Source organism: Oncorhynchus keta, chromosome 6 (genome assembly GCF_023373465.1).
Source record: "Oncorhynchus keta strain PuntledgeMale-10-30-2019 chromosome 6, Oket_V2, whole genome shotgun sequence".
Classification (NCBI taxonomy): Eukaryota; Metazoa; Chordata; class Actinopteri; order Salmoniformes; family Salmonidae; genus Oncorhynchus; species Oncorhynchus keta.
This window is the reverse complement of record NC_068426.1, coordinates 39,424,117-39,444,627: the sequence shown is the minus strand read 5'-3', so window position 1 is coordinate 39,444,627 and position 20,511 is coordinate 39,424,117. Positions and strand designations below refer to the sequence as shown.

At 41.7% G+C, this 20,511-nt stretch overlaps 1 protein-coding gene across 2 annotated transcripts; it reads right to left on the bottom strand.

Annotated features, from left to right (window-relative positions):
• Positions 1–10,485: 10,485 nt before the first annotated feature.
• man1b1a (mannosidase, alpha, class 1B, member 1a) lies at positions 10,486–19,807 on the bottom strand. 2 transcript variants are annotated; one of them, XM_035772701.2, is made up of 15 exons: positions 19,682–19,807; positions 19,274–19,404; positions 18,241–18,384; positions 16,384–16,492; positions 16,013–16,260; positions 15,684–15,820; positions 15,414–15,535; positions 15,090–15,281; positions 14,803–14,951; positions 13,568–13,756; positions 13,062–13,252; positions 12,837–12,957; positions 12,472–12,666; positions 11,780–11,911; positions 10,486–10,858 (listed from the first exon to the last, which is right to left on the bottom strand). In XM_035772701.2, exons 3-15 carry the CDS (start codon positions 18,340–18,342, stop codon positions 10,649–10,651), a joined length of 2,097 nt encoding a protein of 698 aa, XP_035628594.1. In that variant the 5' UTR covers positions 18,343–18,384; positions 19,274–19,404; positions 19,682–19,807; the 3' UTR covers positions 10,486–10,648. The 2 variants fall into 2 exon arrangements, with proteins under 2 accessions (XP_035628594.1, XP_035628595.1); XM_035772702.2 differs by having other exon boundaries at positions 15,090–15,275; positions 19,274–19,787.
• Positions 19,808–20,511: the final 704 nt, after the last annotated feature.

Sequence of the window (20,511 nt, the reverse complement as noted above, 5' to 3'; positions counted from 1 at the left end):
ATATGGCATAAAAAACAGCATGACTATATACAGAATATGGCATAAAAAACAGCATGACTATATACAGAATATGGCATAAAAAACAGCATGACTATATACAGAATATGGCATAAAAAACAGCATGACTATATACAGAATATGGCATAAAAAACAGCATGACTATATACAGAATATAAAAACAGAATATGGCATAAAAACAGCATGACTATATACAGAATAAAAACAGGACTATATACATGGCAAAAAACAGCATGACTATATACAGAATATGGCATAAAAACAGCATGACTATACAGAATATGGCATAAAAAACAGCATGACTATACAGAATATGGCATAAAAACAGCATGACTATATACAGAATATGGCATAAAAACAGCATGACTATATACAGAATATGGCATAAAAAACAGCATGACTATATACAGAATATGGCATAAAAAACAGCATGACTATACAGAATATGGCATAAAAAACAGCATGACTATATACAGAATATGGCATAAAAACAGCATGACTATTCAGAATATGGCATAAAAAACAGCATGACTATACAGAATATGGCATAAAAACAGCATGACTATATACAGAATATGGCAAAAAACAGCATGACTATATACAGAATATGGCATAAAAACAGCATGACTATACAGAATATGGCATAAAAAAGCATGACTATATACAGAATATGGCATAAAAAACAGCATGACTATACAGAATATGGCATAAAAAACAGCATGACTATACAGAATATGGCATAATACAGAATATACAGCATAATATAAAAACAGCATGACTATATACAGAATATGGCATAAAAAACAGCATGACTATATACAGAATATGGCATAAAAACAGCATGACTATACAGAATATGACATAAAAACAGCATGACTATATACAGAATATGGCATAAAAAACAGCATGACTATACAGAATATGGCATAAAAACAGCATGACTATATACAGAATATGGCATAAAAACACATGACTATATACAGAATATGGCATAAAAAACAGCATGACTATATACAGAATATGGCATAAAAAACAGCATGACTATACAGAATATGGCATAAAAAACAGCATGACTATATACAGAATATGGCATAAAAAACAGCATGACTATATACAGAATATGACATAAAAAACAGCATGACTATATACAGAATATGACATAAAAAACAGCATGACTATATACAGAATATGGCATAAAAAACAGCATGACTATATACAGAATATGGCATAAAAAACAGCATGACTATATACAGAATATGGCATAAAAAACAGCATGACTATATACAGAATATGGCATAAAAAACAGCATGACTATACAGAATATGGCATAAAAAACAGCATGACTATACAGAATATGGCATAAAAAACAGCATGACTATATACAGAATATGGCATAAAAAACAGCATGACTATACAGAATATGGCATAAAAAACAGCATGACTATATACAGAATATGGCATAAAAAAACAGCATGACTATACAGAATATGGCATAAAAACAGCATGACTATATACAGAATATGGCATAAAAAACAGCATGACTATATACAGAATATGGCATAAAAAACAGCATGACTATATACAGAATATGGCATAAAAAACAGCATGACTATATACAGAATATGGCATAAAAAACAGCATGACTATATACAGAATATGGCATAAAAAACAGCATGACTATATACAGAATATGGCATAAAAAACAGCATGACTATATACAGAATATGGCATAAAAAACAGCATGACTATATACAGAATATGGCATAAAAACAGCATGACTATACAGAATATGGCATAAAAACAGCATGACTATATACAGAATATGGCATAAAAACAGCATGACTATATACAGAATATGACATAAAAAACAGCATGACTATATACAGAATATGGCATAAAAACAGCATGACTATATACAGAATATGGCATAAAAACAGCATGACTATATACAGAATATGGCATAAAAAACAGCATGACTATATACAGAATATGGCATAAAAACAGCATGACTATACAGAATATGGCATAAAAAACAGCATGACTATACAGAATATGGCATAAAAAAAAACAGCATGACTATATACAGAATATGGCATAAAAACAGCATGACTATATACAGAATATGGCATAAAAAACAGCATGACTATATACAGAATATGGCATAAAAACAGCATGACTATATACAGAATATGGCATAAAAACAGCATGACTATATACAGAATATGGCATAAAAAACAGCATGACTATATACAGAATATGGCATAAAAACAGGCATAAAAACAGCATGACTATTCAGAATATGGCATAAAAACAGCATGACTATACAGAATATGGCATAAAAAACAGCATGACTATATACAGAATATGGCATAAAAAAAACAGCATGACTATATACAGAATATGGCATAAAAACAGCATGACTATATACAGAATATGGCATAAAAAAACAGCATGACTATACAGAATATGGCATAAAAACAGCATGACTATATACAGAATATGGCATAAAAAAAAACAGCATGACTATATACAGAATATGGCATAAAAACAGCATGACTATATACAGAATATGGCATAAAAACAGCATGACTATATACAGAATATGGCATAAAAAACAGCATGACTATATACAGAATATGGCATAAAAACAGCATGACTATATACAGAATATAGCATAAAAAACAGCATGACTGTTCAGAATATGTCATAAAAAACAGCATGACTATATACAGAATATGGCATAAAAAACAGCATGACTATACAGAATATGTCATAAAAAACAGCATGACTATATACAGAATATGTCATAAAAAACAGCATGACTATATACAGAATATGGCATAAAAAACAGCATGACTATATACAGAATATAGCATAAAAAACAGCATGACTATACACAGTGCAGATTGTCAATCTGTCTGCTTGACTGGCCAGTAGTCACCAAATGGAAACCAAATGGAAGAAAACGTCAGGGACTAACTACCTGAACCTCCAATAATAAACATTGAAAAATGTTTTCCTTTGCAAAATGGTTGCTACGGTGTGTACTAATGAATACGACCATGACTGCCAGGGTGTCTTTGTTTTTGGTGTCAACTCTGGACAGGACACAGAGTACCCGAAGCAAATCCATCTTTCTCCTTTCTTCCTACCTCCTCTCTGTTAATTTCTCATCTGAGGAAGCCTGGCGCTGCACCTGACATTTCCATGATAGATAACCGGGCAACGGCGCTGGAGCCAAGGTCTCAGCTCAGATGTATTTAACTCAAATTAATTTAACTGATCTCACCAGCCCATTTTCATTTTCTGCCAGTCTGCACCACCCATGAATCACCCCAAACAGGAGGAGGAGGAGGATAATTTCAGGACTTTCACTACCTTTGGGAAGTGCAGCACTTACATCACAGAGAAAGCTATTTCTATGACTGATCTTATGGGATATCAATGACTCAGGGCCTCGTCTGTCTCAGCACTTCTCCATCGAGCAGGACAGAAACACTCAGCTTCTCAATGTCCAGGCGCTCTTAAATATCCTTAACAAACAGCACACTTTATGTGGTACCTCTTTTACTACAGTTCCCACAATGCACTTTGAAACTCAGACCACTACTTTCAGTAAGGTAAGTTTTTGACTTTTTCAGTGGTTATGTGGAAAAGGAGCTGGATATGCCTGGAGGTTAACTAATTTCTGTGGGTGTCCTCATAGATCTTTCAGAGCCTAATTTCTTGGCAAGGGGCTCACAGACAGCTTGTGAAAACTCTCAAATTCCTCTCCAGGCGACAATTAGAAGTTTCCAGAAGCCTATGCCTGCTAGAGTATCACCGAGACACACACACAGCAAGACATACAGCAGCAAGCCTCCTGGCGCTTCCCCTGGGCCTGGTACCCATGATCCTCGGCACTCAGATATAATCTTTCTTGCGAATAATAAGACAAATACGAGTCTGAAAACTGAACAGTATGAGGGAAATGAGGGCCATTAAAGTTACACAGTATGGTGCTGTGTGTTCTCCAAAAGTCTCTTTCACAGTCTGCCCTGCACTGCTGATGTGACAGCAAAGCCCATCCCATCAGGAACTGATAAGAGTTGTAATTAGATCCAACCAGGGTTATTCTCCAGGCAGACTGTTTCTGTCCTGGCAGATGGAGAAGTGCTGAGACAGACGAGGACAATGGACGGGGACGGGGGGGGGGCAGAGCAGCAGCAACAGCGACACTGGAAAAGCGGCGAACCCTCGACGCCTCATGACATTCGCTGCTTCTTTGCTCTGATGCAATCGAAATACAACACGAGATAAAAAGTTGACATCTCACGTGGATTATATCAAAACGTGCACAGATTGGAAAATGGCACATTATACAGGCCAACGTGATATGCTTTGGATTGGAAAGGTTTTAAAGAGGTAAAGCAAAGGGCTAACATGTTCAACAGCTACTGTAGGCCGTCATAGGAGAACAGCACGTGTCAGCAGACTGGAAAGCACCACATGCGTTTATATTGTAGGTTGGGAAGGCAGGGCCGGGGACCTGTCAAGAGCAAAGTCGGGTTTGCCTCTGTTGTAGACACAGAGATGGGCCATGTGGCGTCATGTCTACAGACAGCCTGCTCAGAACACAACATAACTCTGCACTTACAGGCAGACAGCTGAGTGGCCAGACACCTCTCAGAAGACACACACACACTCAAAGCTCTTCGTTTCACACATGTCCTTCCGCTCTTCTTCCACTCAGGCCACTATCAGATGTGTGTACAACACCGTACAAAGGCTGTCATTGTAAAATGATTTTGAAGATGATCTCACCCCCGGGGAATAACAGAGGGGGTAACGGAGTTCTGATTCACATTACAGGCAAAGGGCTCTATGAGACACAGTCACAAACTACCCAGCTTGGAAGAGTAGTAATTTACGAAAGGTTATATCCATAAATGTTTGGCGTGGAATGTGCAGTAGTGGTCTGGTAGACTATAGAGGACTCCTACCCATGTTCTTCTCCAACCAGAAACAAAGTAGTCAGGGTCTTTGTCCCAAATGGCACCCTATTCCATAGTGCACTATGGGCCCTGGTCAAAAGTAGTGCACTATATAGGGAGTAAGGTGGCATTTGTCTTACCTTGTCCGATACAAATGAGCCCCACGCCAATTTGTTGACTGACACTTGGACTGAAGGAAAAAGCACAAACGACAGATGACAGCAGTGTCCCAAACCCAAATACTCAAAATCGTTATTTGTCACACGACAATCACACAGTGACCTGAGGAGACCAGCTTTCTGATCAGACCTAATTAAGTGTCCATCAAAATGAGAACACATGTGCACACCCACACACAGGATCAACCAGTCTTTGAGCCTGACAAGCAGCAAAAGCCTTATACATAAAGCCGGTTAAACGTTCCCTGGTGGTTAAGGAAGAGTTGGCTTAATTACTATGCTGCATGCATCACTATGACGCTTTGGTTATAAAAACTAAGATTCATGCTTCAAAATTATGCGCCACAGGTACACATACTTCCTGTTTTTGCTGCCTCCTGGTGTTACAACTTAGTACATCACTATTATTGGATTTAACAGGAACAGCGGGTGAAGAAAATACAAGGAAAAGTAAAAAAAAAAGTGAGACTATGACTCATAGAGACACTTATAGACACTTATAGACACGCATAAATAGAGACACTTATAGACACTTACAAATAGAGACACTTATTACAAATAGAGACACTTATTACAAATAGAGACACTTACAAATAAACCCCCAGATCAATGATACTGTAGCTCTGTGAAATACATCATAGGTGCCCTGTGACAAGCCAGAAGAGAAAAGGTATGAACTATGGAGCCATTAACCAGAATCAAATTATCTATATTCTACATAATTAAGTATTTTACCTTTGGCTCGGCCCAGGAAGACACAGTTAAAAGTCCCAACAGGCAGGAGTTTACATCGATGTACATTAGCAAGGACAGAAATTCTCAACTTGTTAATGCCATACAATAATAAATCAATGAGACTTTATGTACTGGAGGGTACACATCTATTCACGGAAAGGAAAACAAGATCAACGGCTTAGTTTAAAATCTTTATTGTCGATCCAAATGACAGAAAAACAGGTTATTGTTGTATGGACAGGGTTTGAGAGAAGCTGCGGCTGGACTTACAACAGCAGTGTGGAAAATATTACAGTCTGTGGCGTGACAATCTTAGAGAGATAAAAGGATTCTTCAAAGTCAAGCTTAATAGGTAGCAGTTCAACGGCAAGGCAATCCCTGTGACCACTATCTTCATGAAGAAATTGCCGGGCTTAGTAGTCTTTGGGGGAAGATTTGACCCTTCTCTAATGGACGCTACTTCTTAAACAGTTCAATGAATTGATTGTGAGAACACAAAACACTATTAATCATGTCTTTGGTCTAGGACGCAAGGGTCATATTTGCAATCTCCACCAACAGATTGCTACATGGGAGAGCAACGTTTTCAATCTATAAAGCAGTATTGAGTGGACAACATTTTATATTTTGTAGGGCCTTTTAAAGCAAGTAATTTCAGTGAGTTTCTAAATTTCTTCATGGGCGGCAGTTAGCCTACCAGTTAGAGCGTTGAGTCAGGAACCGAAAAGGTTGCTAGTTCAAATCCCCGAGACGACTATGGAAAACAAATCTGTCGCTGCCCTTGAGCAGGCACTAAACCCTAATAACAGATATGCAAAAAAACACATTTCCATTTTACCACACACTGTTGAAGGTCACGTTGGAGAAACAACAAAATAAGCACCCCTATTTTGACTTTTTATCCTCCCTCTCATTTCTCTCCATATAGATATTTCATTTCCAACCCGATAAATTCATTATGGCCATGTAATCATGATGTGTTAACTATAAAATTACCTCTCAAACTCTGAATTGTGTATCGAAGTGATCGCCATGGTGACAAATGACTACATTCCTTTTCTCATGTCTTTAGTCTCCTCCGATCTTTAAAAAACTCACACCAACTAAGCACCAATGGCGATCATGAATATTTGACTGAGTTTAAAGTCTGACTGGGGCCAAAGCTAAGAAGCAGGAACAGCACACAATCTCCGGGAGTGAGGAAGCTGCCAATCGCTAGTTGCTATAGAAGGCACAACGTTAAAACGACTTCCAACACACCACAAAAGGTGGTAGGGAAGGTAAGCTGTGCTGTGGATGACAGACCGTGTGGAGGAGGGTTCTGCCAAACACTGGTGCAGGGACAATTCTGCTGACTCAAATCCTGATGGTATAGGGTCAGGATTTGGGTCCAGAAATCTACCTATGAAATATAGCCTACTGTAATGAGTTATGATCATTTTGCGAAGCACAACCTGTTTTTTTTTTTTTTTTTAAAAAGCAGTTGATCAACTAGAAGAATTATAGTTAAAAATGCTTAAAAGAAGCACAATATAAGGGCTATGAAATGAAACAATGCCAGCCAAAGTGTGACTTCAGGACAAACTGTCTCAAATGGTACCCAATTCCCTATATAATGAACTACTTTTGTACCAGGGCTCTGGTATATAGGGAATAGGGTGCTATTCGGGATGAACGCCTCCTCTCCACCTCTCTGGAGAAGTCTATATTTCATACTGGGAGAAGCACCATTAAATATAAGCAACACCATTGCTTAAAAAAGTTCAAAGCAGCAGTTTTTTTTTTTTTTATCTCAATATCAAATCATTTCTGGGTAACAATTAAGTACCTTACTGTGATTGTTTTCAATTAAAATAGTAAATGAAAATAAAACTAATATATATATTTTTTAAGCAAATAGCAAAATAGAATTTCACTAGGACAGTCTGGGAGGGGTCTGATATTGGCAAAGGCTTGAAACTCTATCTTATTAGTCTAACTAATTTACCCCATGGTGAGGTCACCATGGAAAGGCCAACCCATCAAAACAGGCTGAAATTTCAGGCCAACTTCAAGCAGCTCTTACACTAAAAGGTCATTCTCATTTTCACAATATTATTCATTATTCGAACCTCATAAAATGTGGAAATATATATATAAAAACAGTGAAATCACATTTTGACTGAACTGGGCGTTTAACACGCCAGAAAGGAAACACAATCACAACATTCAGGAGAACATTTAAAAAGAAATGCCCGGAAAATATTTACACTTGTTACGCAATCATTTTACTCGAAACCTCCCAAATAAGTGAGCTATAAAAAAAGAGACACCTCCCTTGCCAAAATGCTCTACAAGACATAACCATTAACTATATACACTTTGTACAAAACATTAGGGACACCTGCTCTTTCCAAAAACAGACTGACCAGGTGAATCCAGGTGAAAGCTATGATCCCTTATTGATGTCACTTGTTAAATCCACTTCGATGTGAGTGTGGATGGAGGAGGAGGAGACGGGTTAAAAGAAAATGATTACAAGAGACAATTGAGACGTGTGTGTGTGTGTGTGTGTGTGTGTGTGTGGCATTCAGCGGGTGAATGGACAAGACTAAATATTGAAGTGCCTCTGAACAGAGTATGGTAGTAGGTGCCAGGCGCACCAGTTTGAGTGTGTAAATGAAACATTGCTGTTTGTTACCAATGTGCATCAAGGATGGTCCACCACCCAACTGTGAGAAGCATTGGAGTCAACATGGGCCAGCATCCCCGTGGAACGCTTCAGACACCTTGTAGAGTCCATGCCCCAACAAACTGAGGCTGTTCGGGAAGGCAAAAAGGGGGCACGACTTTATTAGGAAGGCGTTCCTAATGTTTTGTACACTCAGTGACTACCGTGGACATCTTCAAACAGGCACGGCATAAAATTGGGAGAAACAACCATTCATGATTGAGAGCTCTGTAGGTATGCAGCCTAATATCGCCAACACCTCAAGAAAACAAGAACCCTTCTCATAGACTCTTACTAGTCTATATTCATTCATTCTGGTATTAATTCTGACTGATAATGAGTCTGGCTTTGTAACAGATTTAATTCAAGCAACAAGAATATATTCTACCCAGAACCCAAACATGAGAATTCTCAGTGGCAGCACACTAATTAGGCTGTGGCAAGTGGATTAATCTAGAACCCAAAATGTTGCAGTTCAGTCATGAGACTTGCCTACAAGTCGATTAATCTAGAACCCAAAATGTTGCAGTTCAGTCATGAGACTTGCCTACAAGTCGATTAATCTAGAACCCAAAATGTTGCAGTTCAGTCATGAGACTTGCCTACAAGTCGATTAATCTAGAACCCAAAATGTTGCAGTTCAGTCATGAGACTTGCCTACAAGTCGATTAATCTAGAACCCAAAATGTTGCAGTTCAGTCATGAGACTTGCCTACAAGTCGATTAATCTAGAACCCAAAATGTTGCAGTTCAGTCATGAGACTTGCCTACAAGTCGATTGCATAAACCTTAACTCCCTCACGATGAGACGAATACACAGACACATGGTCCCGAATGAAATATGCATGAAATTCTCATAACACAGCAATATTGAGTTATTTACACAACTTATGTCTGCATTGGAGAAATCCCATTTAAAAGTATACAAACGTGCCATTACTTCATCACCTCGATTACGTTCCCAATTACCCTTCATACAATCCCATGAAACATGAGGGTTAGACTTGTTATAAGTCATCATGAAAAAAACAAATCAATAAATACATAAAAAAATAAAATAAAATAAAACTCATTGTAGGATGTGGTCCCATGTGCAACAATGATTAATGGCATTTCATTCATAGGCCATCAGTGTTGGTTTTTATCTATTCAGCTAAAGCACGCAGAATCACCTGCATGCATCACTACTCAAATCTACTCCCACATCACTTAAATATACAAAAAGACAGATCCTTACATTTTGGAGATGAAAGTGCAAAGCATTTTTTCACCACAGGAGCTTCAACAGTCACGGTACTATAGGCTACTTCAATTGGCCCTCCACATCGACAGTAGTAACTAGTGGTGTAAGGCTCATAGAAATAGAATGAACACACAAAATGGCCGCCAGTCCACCCATTATGGATTAACTGACGTAAATGGCGACGCCCATTCTACTCATTCTATTTCTGTGGTAATGGCTCTCAAGGAGAGGAACTCCTGAAAGACCTATGGGTTAGGAGTGTTTCACCTCCCATTAAAGTCTCTCAACAATGCAACCCATGTATTCAGTACTCCCTTCAGGGTAAACAATGCTCTAACATAAATGTATGGGACAAATCAATGGGAAAGCATAATCATCTGGTACTTCCACCTTATTACATATCCATCGTCAGCCGGTCGGGGAGGGGAGAGGATTATACTACTTTTAGCGTTAGAAGATAATCAAACTGGCACCTGGGGGAGTCTCAGTCTCGTTTCCGTTGAGCTGATTCTGTAGACCATCGCTCTTCTTGTTTCTTTTAAACTGAACAGCAAGCCATCAAGATTCTCAAGTGTGTCTACTCCAAACTACAAAAGCTTTGTACAAGAGGCCAGCTCTATGCCCCCCAACCCCACCCAAGGAAAACCTCTCCACTTGAAAACCCATTGACGAGTTTGTCTTCTACTGTGCACAACAGAGTCAAGCTGGATCCCTTGAGAAGGCAACAGCTAGGAATTTCAAATCCTGGGATCTCATGGTAGGCTACTTCTCTATGACACCACCTCCCGTCTCAGACAGGGGGCAACTGCCAGATGGGTAGTGGGTGGGCCTCTGTGTTGAACACGTACTTGTCCAGGCTGAGCAGCTCCAGGTCGTCTGAAAACAGCAGGTAGAAGTACTTGAGCGTCTCCCCCAGGAAGAAGCTCTCCATCTTGTCCCTCGGACCCGGGTTCACGGGGTCGCGCACATTACTGATGGAAGTGTAGCCTCCACTTGGCACCTGGATAGGAAGACGAGCATGAGGGGAAGCAGCGAGTAACACAGGAAACCCAAACGAAACCCCATTTACAAAACGGTCTTTGACTGTGCACCACCACCACAGCGAGTGTCAAGCTGGATCCCTTGAGAAGGCAGCTTGGTATAACAGCTCAAGATGATCATGTTAATTGAGAGATTCAAGTACTCACACAATTGTCTTCCGACAGATGTCTTCTTTCTAATGCAACCGTGTTGCCATGAGTTGTCTGTCATCCAAATTGTGGAACATTTTTAAAAAAAAATAATAATAAAGATTCCTCTGCAGCTGCGTGAAAGTAGGGCCGGTTTTAATTTATTTTTTATTTTTTAAATGATGGCATTCTGGCATTGACGCGCTATGAAACAGCTGGCAGATAAACCAGCTGGCAGAACCCGTACACCACCAGTCAATCAGGTGATCAAACGTGTTGTCGTTAGCACACACACACACACCAATGATTTAACTTGGAGCAAGGCATCCAGCTGGCTGATGGAAGTCATACTCCACAGAATGACGGGACGGTTCTCAGAATTGAGCTCGTTTCATCATGCAGCCAGTGGGATTGGCTCAGCTAACAACCAAGCTAGCTAGCTATAGTTTTCAGGCACATTTCAAACTTCAAAAATAGCGCTTCTTCAACCACAAAACTTCTTAGCTAGGTGTAGAATTGAGTAATTAAGACTTGCCCAGGAAGAATAAGTCAACATGTAACACAGGGTTATAGTTATTGTTAAGATCAATTCTGACTGTTAGTGGGTTAATTAGACAAAGTCAGCGCAGTACCATTGTTGCCAAACAACTGCTGATCTACCCAATGAATGTTTGGCAAGTTATCAGACGTAACAGATCAGTGAAGGTGGATTCGCTGTGCTGTCTGGCGTACAGGAAGACGTTGGGACTCACCCTGGTATATTTGTTGAAGCTCTCTAGAATGTCCCAGCCCCAGTCTCTGTATTTGGCGTCCTTAGTGAACCTGTACAGGTAGAACAGACTCTCCACGGTCTCTGGTCTCAGGAGGTTGTGTCTGTCTGCAGGCTGGGGGAGAAAAGACTTGCAAACTCACATTGGGGTGCATCCCAAATTGCACCCCATCCCCTATATAGCGCACTACTTTTAGGGAATAGGGTGCCATTTGAGGCGCAGACAAACATTGACGGTAAAGTGAAGGCGAACACATCTTTGTACGCTTTGATTGGAGAGGTTTGCGTGCTGTAGCAGTTACAACCTAAATCAAAATGTACATTTTCAAACGACCTTAAGAACTGACGAGACACATTTGGAAAGTTTAGAGGGTTAGTTCCAGCAGTGAGGGGAAAACAAAGATCAGAGCTGGTTTCATCTTTATTACGCCACAGAGCCACACTTGACTCCTGTTACTCCGCCATTAAACATCTCGAGAGAAGGATTAGTGCAAGACAGAGGAATAAGACGCGCTTCAAAGTACACTAGGAATGGAAGACATACAGTAGGAGCCAAATACATCTATATCTCACACACACAGTGTCCTAAGTTGCACCCTATTCCCTAGGTTGTGCACTAAATAGAGAGCATCGTGCCATCTGGGATGCTCTCAATATTCTTCCTGTAGAACCCACCTTGACGTCGACGTCTCGCCCGTCGTAGGGCTGCAGGTTGAAGTGGGCGATCTCAGGGCTCAGGCCCGTCTCCATCTGGATGTACATCTGGTGGCACGTCTCCATCAGCTGCAGGGCCAGCTCCATGTGATCCTCCGGCAGCCCATTGTGGGCACCCAGCGCAAGCGTGCCAGGCAGGAAACACACCAGGTGGTCCTGAGAGAGAGAGCGAGAGGCAGATTGAGAGAGAGGGGGACGGGGGCAGAGAGAGACAAGGAGAGGGTGCGAGAGGGGGGAGAGAGAGCGAGCGAGAGAGTGTTTATTGTAAACATGTAAAGTAGTACATACAGTGTGTATTGGTATGGATGTTCTGTGTAGTCTCTCACCATCTTGGGGTTGAAGCGATTGTGGTTGAGCTCCCCTACGAAGGTCAGCTTTCTGGGGCCACTGGTTCTCAGCAGGTGCTTCTTGACCCCCTCTATCGCCTCCAGGTAGTCCTCCAACAGACTGGACAACACACCCATCAATATCTATTCGTTTATCTGTAATCCGACAGTCTCCTCAAAGCACTCTAATCATATGTGATCTGGGCCTGTATTCATAAAGCTTACTCTGGTTCTGTCTTGCCTCCCTGGATCCACTGTTTGAGCAGGTACTCATAGTAGCTGTCAGCCCGGGCCCCCAGGGTGAAGACTCCTTTGTGGGTGAACTGGCCGCTGTTGGTGTTGATGAACATGGGCACCAGGCCGTCATGCTTCCCTGGCAGCTTATGGACCAGCCTCATCACCTCATTCACCACCTCCTAGGGATGCACAGACAGGTTGATAAAGACTTGGGTCATATTCATTAGAGCGGACTGTAGAAAAAAACGTTTTGCAACGGAACACCTTCTCAAATTCAAACCTATGCAATAACAAGTTAAACTCCTCAAATTTCAACCTATACGTCCGGACAGAGATTTTGTGTCCGAAAATTACGTATTGAGACAATGGTTTTTCCAATGGGAGTCATCTGTTGACAGATAACAGAGATCACGGTCTGAAAAAAAATTAAATAAAAATAAAAAAACGTAGTCGACACATGACACGATACATAGAGCCCCCCTCTCTGGCATCACCTGGTACTGCGGGTCCTGGGTGAGGCGGCTGAGCTCTCTGAACTCCAGCTGGACACTGGTGACCTCGGCCAGGGTGCTGTCGGACGTCCAGCGAGGGGGGTGGGCCGTGCCCTTCCCAATGTTCACATCAGAGAAGGGGATCTTGGAGGGGGTTTTGAAAGCAGGCATCAACCTCAAGCCAATATCTTTCTACAAGAGCACAAGGGAAGGAAAGATGAGAACATAGCTATCAATCATCATTAGTAAATTAGATCATTCAATTAAGTGCTTGTCTGACTCATTAATTCTTCAGATTTTTTTACTTTCCATTCATTTATCATAACCTCAGGCAATGAAACGTACTAAGTTCGTAGATACAATTTGAGGTTTTCAGTGATTTATTTAGAAAGAAGAATTTGAACATTGGTAGATGTTTGAATTTAGGTGGGTGATAAAAAAAAAAAAGGTTGATCTCATATTTATCTAACTTGCGCATCACCAGTCAGTAAACAACTTTGCATTGAGCTTTTATGACCAGTTTGAATTAAAAAAGAATTTGCTCGTGGTATTCCCATGTGGGAAGAGAAGAGCATGTTTCCTGCTCTGATGTACACGGAGTATACAAAACATGTATACAAAACGTCTTCTTAATATTGAGTTGCATCCCCCTTTTGCCCTCAGAACAGTCTCAATTCGTCGGGGACTGGACTCTACAAGGTGTTGAAAGCGTTCCACAGAGATGCTGGCCCCACGTTGACTCCAGTGCTTCCCACAGATGTCAAGTTGGCTGGATGTCCTTTGGGTGGTGGACCATTCTTGATACACACGGGAGACAGTTGAGCCAGCGTTGCGTTGCAGTTCTTGACACACTGAAACCGGTACGCCTGGCGCCTACCACCATACCCCGTATAAAGTCAATTCCAGCTTTTGTCTTGCCCATTCACCCTCTGAATGGCACACATACACACTCCATGTCTCAAGGCTTAAAAATCTTATTTTTTTAAACCTGTCCTCTCCCCTTCATCTACACTGACTGAAGTGGATTTAACAAGTGTCATCAACAAGAGATCATAGCTTTCACCTAGTCAGTGTTCCTAATGTTTTGTACACTCAGGGTGTGTGTCAGCCAGAAGCCCTAAGGATCAGTGAATAGTGGGACTGAAAGGGTGAAAGGAGAGATGGAGGTAGAGAAGAAAAAGTAGAGACCATATTCTTGTCGCCCAATCTGTCCTAGCCTTCCTTCCCATGTCACTCACAGCCTTCTCCAGGAACATCTCATCGCCAGTCAGGTGGTAGGTGCTTAGCAGGCCTCCCAGGATCCGGATGGTGCTCTCAAACAGGTTCACGTCCACATTCTTAGAGAATGACAACTCAGTCTCCACCCACTTCCTCGCCTCCTCAAACTCTGTGAGCGAGCGGGCGAGAGAGAGGGAGACAGAGAGAAATTCAGCCTTGGGTTCTGTTTGACAGCAGCAAATACAGAGAAGCAATTGGTAAAGAGAGAGCGGGGTGTGTCTGTTTTTGTGTTAGGAGGCCAGGCTACCTTCTTTCAGTCCCAGGATCCACATTGTGTCCAGAGCATCAATGATAGTCAGGCCCAGGCCAAACCACTCCCCGTAGGACTTAGACACAGGCTTGAGCTCATCATGACCCCAGGCAAACTCCTTATAGCCCTTCCAGGCATGCCTAAAGGCCTCTCGCACCATCTCCAGCCTGTCCACAGGCTTCACTGAAACTACACACAGTAAGAAGCACATTCTCTCAAGCACACACACAAACATTTATATTTCGGAAGCCAAAGACACCACAGCTGGTCAAGCTCTGGAGTGGGTGAGGGTGTGAGATGGTGCGTGTGGCAGAGACTTACCTGGTGCCAGTGGGGCTGTGTCCTCAGGGTTGACTGGCACAGGAGGCACAGCGGCATCCTTCTCATGGGCAGAGGGTGGGGGTTCTGTAGCCTCGTCAGCCTCGATCATGGCTCCTCGCCAGCTACGTGTATGAAACACAGATAACACATATAAAGGACATGGAGCTGTAAACGAATAGTAATAACAGTATTACCGCAGAATGATCCCGATTGGGCAAAAGAGTTGAATTCGATATCAAGTGTCGTTGACGGTTGACAATAGGTTTTTACCTGACAAGAGGCTTCTCTCCCTCCTTCTCTTCAGCTTTCTCCACTGGCACTTTCTCAGCTGGTTTTACCAGTGAATCTGATACATTCCGCTCCTTCTGCAGGCTTGGAGGGCCTCTCTTGTTGGGGAATGGTCTCTTCTACATAGGTAAACAGAATTAATTAGAATACATTACAGCAAGTTCTGACAAAGGCGCTGAAGGACAGCCAAAACAGTTGCTTCACTGTCTGTTCTTGGACCCAGAATCACTTGAATGGTTGTTTGGTTTTATGTTTAATAAAAACCTATCAAAGTAGTTAAGACTATATGCAATAGCCAGACTGGTCCTGACCTTGGCTGGAGGTTTGGGTATAGAGGGGACCTTTGGCCTCCGGGGTTCTGGAATGACCTCTGGTATGAGTCCTGGAGCCACAGCTAGACCCAACCCTGGGTCCAACTCTGGGCCGACTGCTACACCAGCCAGGCCCACAGCCGGACCTCCAGCTGGGCCAGCCACAGGGTTTACCCCTGGAGGGACGGGTTTCAGGCCTCTTTCCCAGTCTTCATCCCAGTCCTCCCTTACCGCCTTGTCCGACATGCCTGAGTACACACACACACACACACACACACACACACACACACACACACACACACAGAAACATCAATAAGCAGCATGCAAATACAAAAGACTAACAGCGAGTGAGAGTGGGGAAAGAGGCCTACCTCCCCATTGCTCTGAGAAGCTTGGGTAGAAGAGAAGTCCACATATCAGCAGCAGAGCTAGCAGAAAGAGGATGAGACTGCGCTGCAGCCGAGACAGCTGCTTCCACTTCTACAGAGGAGAGAGGAAAATAAGCACTCAAAAGCAATTTAACATCTTTCAATTGATCCTTCGCTAAGCCTGGCCACGGAATTTTGGGCAACCAATTGCAGCGCTCCAATGTGGATAGCAACTGTCCACGAGTCTGACACCTCGGACAAGCTCATGTTAGAGACGCATGATGCACGCCAGTAAATGGCTAAATAATTTAAAAGTATACCTGGGGTACTTGCCACTGTGATTCCTGAACTGCAGAGCCTGTTGGCGTATTTAAAAAAAAATCCTAAATTATACTTCAGTTACATCGTTTGTTAGCTCGCTTTCAGTCTCGTTGACCACCAAATGTTGCTAATGCTAGCTAGCCACTCAATAGAACTTGGCTATATCATGAATATAAATGATCTGCTGTCGAGATCAGCAAACGATTTGAGAGCACTGATTAGCTCCAAAAGTGCTTAGTAGTTTAGACTGCATGTACCGTGCATTCAAAGCCCTCCAGTGGCTAGCTACACTACAAACATAATTTTACCAGGTTCCCTTGAAGCAATTGTAATGACAGTTCACCACAACATACCCAAGAGATTCCTGATTAGCAAGGGGTTGTATGTGCTTAATTTCATTGTGTATTAAAAAGGGGATTTCGCCAGTGTTAACTGAGAAAATGTTGCCTGAGCTTGCAACAGTAGCCAAGGGGGCGGGCTTAGCGAAGGGTCAATTCAAATGACAGTAGCTCATTTCCCCATACCAGATCACCATTTATGAGGGATCAAAGCTTTTGACAAACACTGTGTAAGCTATTGTGTTACTTGCCCAGTACAACTCCAACATCTCTAGATGGTTGTTTTTCCACAAACTGATATTTGCGAGCAAGCAGTGAGGATAGAGGGATGCTCTCTCATGGGAGACAACAAAAAATAGCTAGAGGCCCAACAGGCTACACGCAAGTACTGTTGGCTACTTACCCTAATTAACACTTGTGTTGAGCCACAAATACCTATCTGAGCAATTATCAGTGAGCCATGAAGGAAAACAATGCATCACTGTCTCAGAAGAGACGGTCACTGGAATCCATCTAAAGAAGACAATACACAAGAAGACATAGCCTAGTCTACCCTATACCAATGAAAACTACTATAAGCCATACATACTCCTTACATTCATCATTGCTATTATTTTTGCATATTGCACCAGCATATACGACACAAACTAATGGCAGGTTTAAAAAGCACATCTCTGCTGGTTCTGTCAAGCACCTGAAAACCAGGGGCGTATTCATTACAGAAACAGTTTACCGTTTAAGAACCAAATGTAAGCAAACTTAGCTAAACAGAAGTTCCTATTGGATAAATTCAGGTAGGTCCCTCCCCGTTTCATTCCGTTTGCTTCTGTTTAATAAACATTTTTACAACAGCTCTAGTCCATGTTGATCTCTCAATCAGTTATCTTTCAATCAACAAGAAAGTACCAACAAGCTATCTGGAAGAATCTCATTGCTTGACTGGAGGAGGTAGGCTACACTACCTTTTGTCAGGGGGGGGTTTCCTTCGAGAGTGAAACATGAAACCAGTTTGGAAGGAGGACATGCTGATTTAGGTGCAGTTTAGCCTTTTAGATCACACTGAATAAGATTAAATGGACAGGGGGAACTGATCGTAGATAAGCCCTCCTACTCAGAGTTGCTTGATACATATGGCCCCAGTTCACAGTACTGTTGTGAGAAAGTGGCTGCAGGACAAGGGCTTGAAATAAATAATACTCACCCTCCAGCAGGACTGGCGGCGGTGCTTTCCGTTGTTGTAGCTGCGGCTGTGTTGGTCACTGAGGGTCAACGCGATGAAGTCCTTTCTAGATGGTGAGTACATCTCTCCAGCTGAGTGGTACCGTCATATGTCAAAGACGCTGGACTGAGGGATGGGGAAGAGAAGGGAATAGTTTAGGATTAATTGACCTAAAAAGGTAGAGGAAAAATAACAGGAGTGTCTCAACTCTTCCTTTAGGTTAAGGGTCCATTTGACTCATTATTTCATTTAGTTTGTTTCCATGTCCACAAGATGGCTTTTTATTGTCAGCTAGCTAGCTAACATTACTTGAACTAAGAGTAATAATTAAGGCATCAAGGCCAGTTAGATAGCAACTGAACTAGTTGTCTATGGAATTAGCCCGCCTGGAGATAAACAAAAATGAGAAATAGCTTTAAAAAGGCAGGCAAAGGTTTTTAATTTGGACATGGTTGTGTCACTGCCCCCCACTGGCCAGGTGTATTTATTTTAATGATGGGTATGACGTGCAATGAAGCGATTGTTTTCATGTTAAATTAATATGGTTGTTTTTAAGGTTAGGGAGAAGTGCAGTGAATCGTGCCACTTGTAAGGATGTCAACATAAATTAATGTATTGGTTGTTTGTAATGTTGTCTGGCCTTTTAACCATTATATGTGTTATTGATTTTACCATCGAGTAACACCTTGGAAACAAGTGTTTTAATTCATACTTTCAAGTGATATCCTCTGGGTCCACATTGTACATTTTGTTGTATATGTCTGTTCACCAAAATAAATTACATTCTAGCTAGTTGGTTGGCTGGCTAGCTATTATTTATAACTCCTAAAGGCTTTTTACAATCTGTCTTGTCTTGGGAGTTAAAAATGATCAATATAGTTAGCTAGGAGTTATGAATCATACCTAGCTAGTTGGCGGACAATTTTTGTCGCTAACCAGCTACAGCACAGACAAAAGTAGGAACCTTTTAGTTATTTGGCTAACTATGTCACTCAAAAGTGCACCGTAAGCTTACCTTTCCCCCGTTGTAGCCAGGTCGCGAACGTTAAGCCTCCGTTGTTGTCACACCGACTGTATTCTCTCCGGGCGCGTTAGGAAGAGCGAGTCATGGTGAGCTAGCTTCTAGCTAGCTACATATCCTATAACCTACAACATAATATAGCTTTAGCTATCAAAGTGTTCACAATTGATCCACATTTCTCGCAAGTGAAGAGAGAGAGAGAGAGAGGATCCCTTTCATTTCCCCAGTAACAACAACAAGGCAAGCTAGCTAGCTACTATATATTGTTAGCTTACGATAGCTAGCCTTTCGACAGCTGCCTCGAGTGCCTCTTACTTTTTCCCCCCCTCCAAACAGTGGGCGGTTTTGGAAAGACCAACGTTTATCTAGGCTCGGGTGCCCAGTCTGGTAAATTTTACTAACCGCCACTGGTGAAAATTGTGGTTAGCTGATAGCAGCTGGCGTCCTCAAAATGTGACAGCTCACCAATGGGCGTATTCGTTTTGCAAGGTCCGGTACCCCGGTTTGACGGAGATGGTTATTTTGGAAACTCCACCAACCCCGGACAGTTCAGTGTGGGTCACATGACGCGAGGCCGCGTCATCATTGGCTGCGAGATGTCGTGGGCCTGCCCGCCCGTAGGGAAAATAACCCTGTGGTTATTGCCCGCCCGTAGGGAAAATAACCCTGTGGTTATTGCCCGCCTGTGGGGAATATAACCCTGTGCTTATTACCCCATTGGCTCACAGTAAAAACATGACCTTTTCAAACTCAATGTTGTTGTTGTCCTCTTGTTTTAGTCAATTACAAAACTACATTTAAGAAAAGTACAATATGTCTAAAGATGACTTTTCAACAATGCCCGCTCACTACTCAGAAAAACGTAATATTTTAGGGCTTCCCATCATGCTTATTTTCATGAAGGTATTAGCAGACACTTGAGTGAGTTAGTGAGTGATAAACTCCCATATCTATTGGGTGAAATACCACCGTGTGCCATCACAGCAGCAAGATTTGTGACCCGTTGCCACAAGAAAAGGGCTACCAGTGAAGAACAAACATCGTTGAAAATAGAATCTATATTTATGTTTATTTATTTTCCCTTTTGTACTTGAACTATTTGCACATTATTACAACACTGTATTTAGACATAATATGACATTTGAAATGTCTTTATTATTTTGGAACTTTTGCAATATTTTTTTTAATGGTTTATTTAACTTTGGTTTATTATCTATTTCACTTGCTTTGGC

What these genes read in the sequence shown, in the direction of transcription:
- man1b1a (XM_035772701.2), bottom strand. Translation starts at nt 18,342, where the DNA reads ATGTACTCACCATCTAGAAAGGACTTCATCGCGTTGACCCTCAGTGAC. An exon ending in GCCGCCAGTCCTGCTGGAGG is followed by an intron (nt 16,493 to 18,240) that starts GTGAGTATTATT and finishes TCTCCTCTGTAG; the next exon opens with AAGTGGAAGCAGCTGTCTCG. An exon ending in GGAGAGAAGCCTCTTGTCAG is followed by an intron (nt 15,536 to 15,683) that starts GTAAAAACCTAT and finishes TCATACACGTAG; the next exon opens with CTGGCGAGGAGCCATGATCG.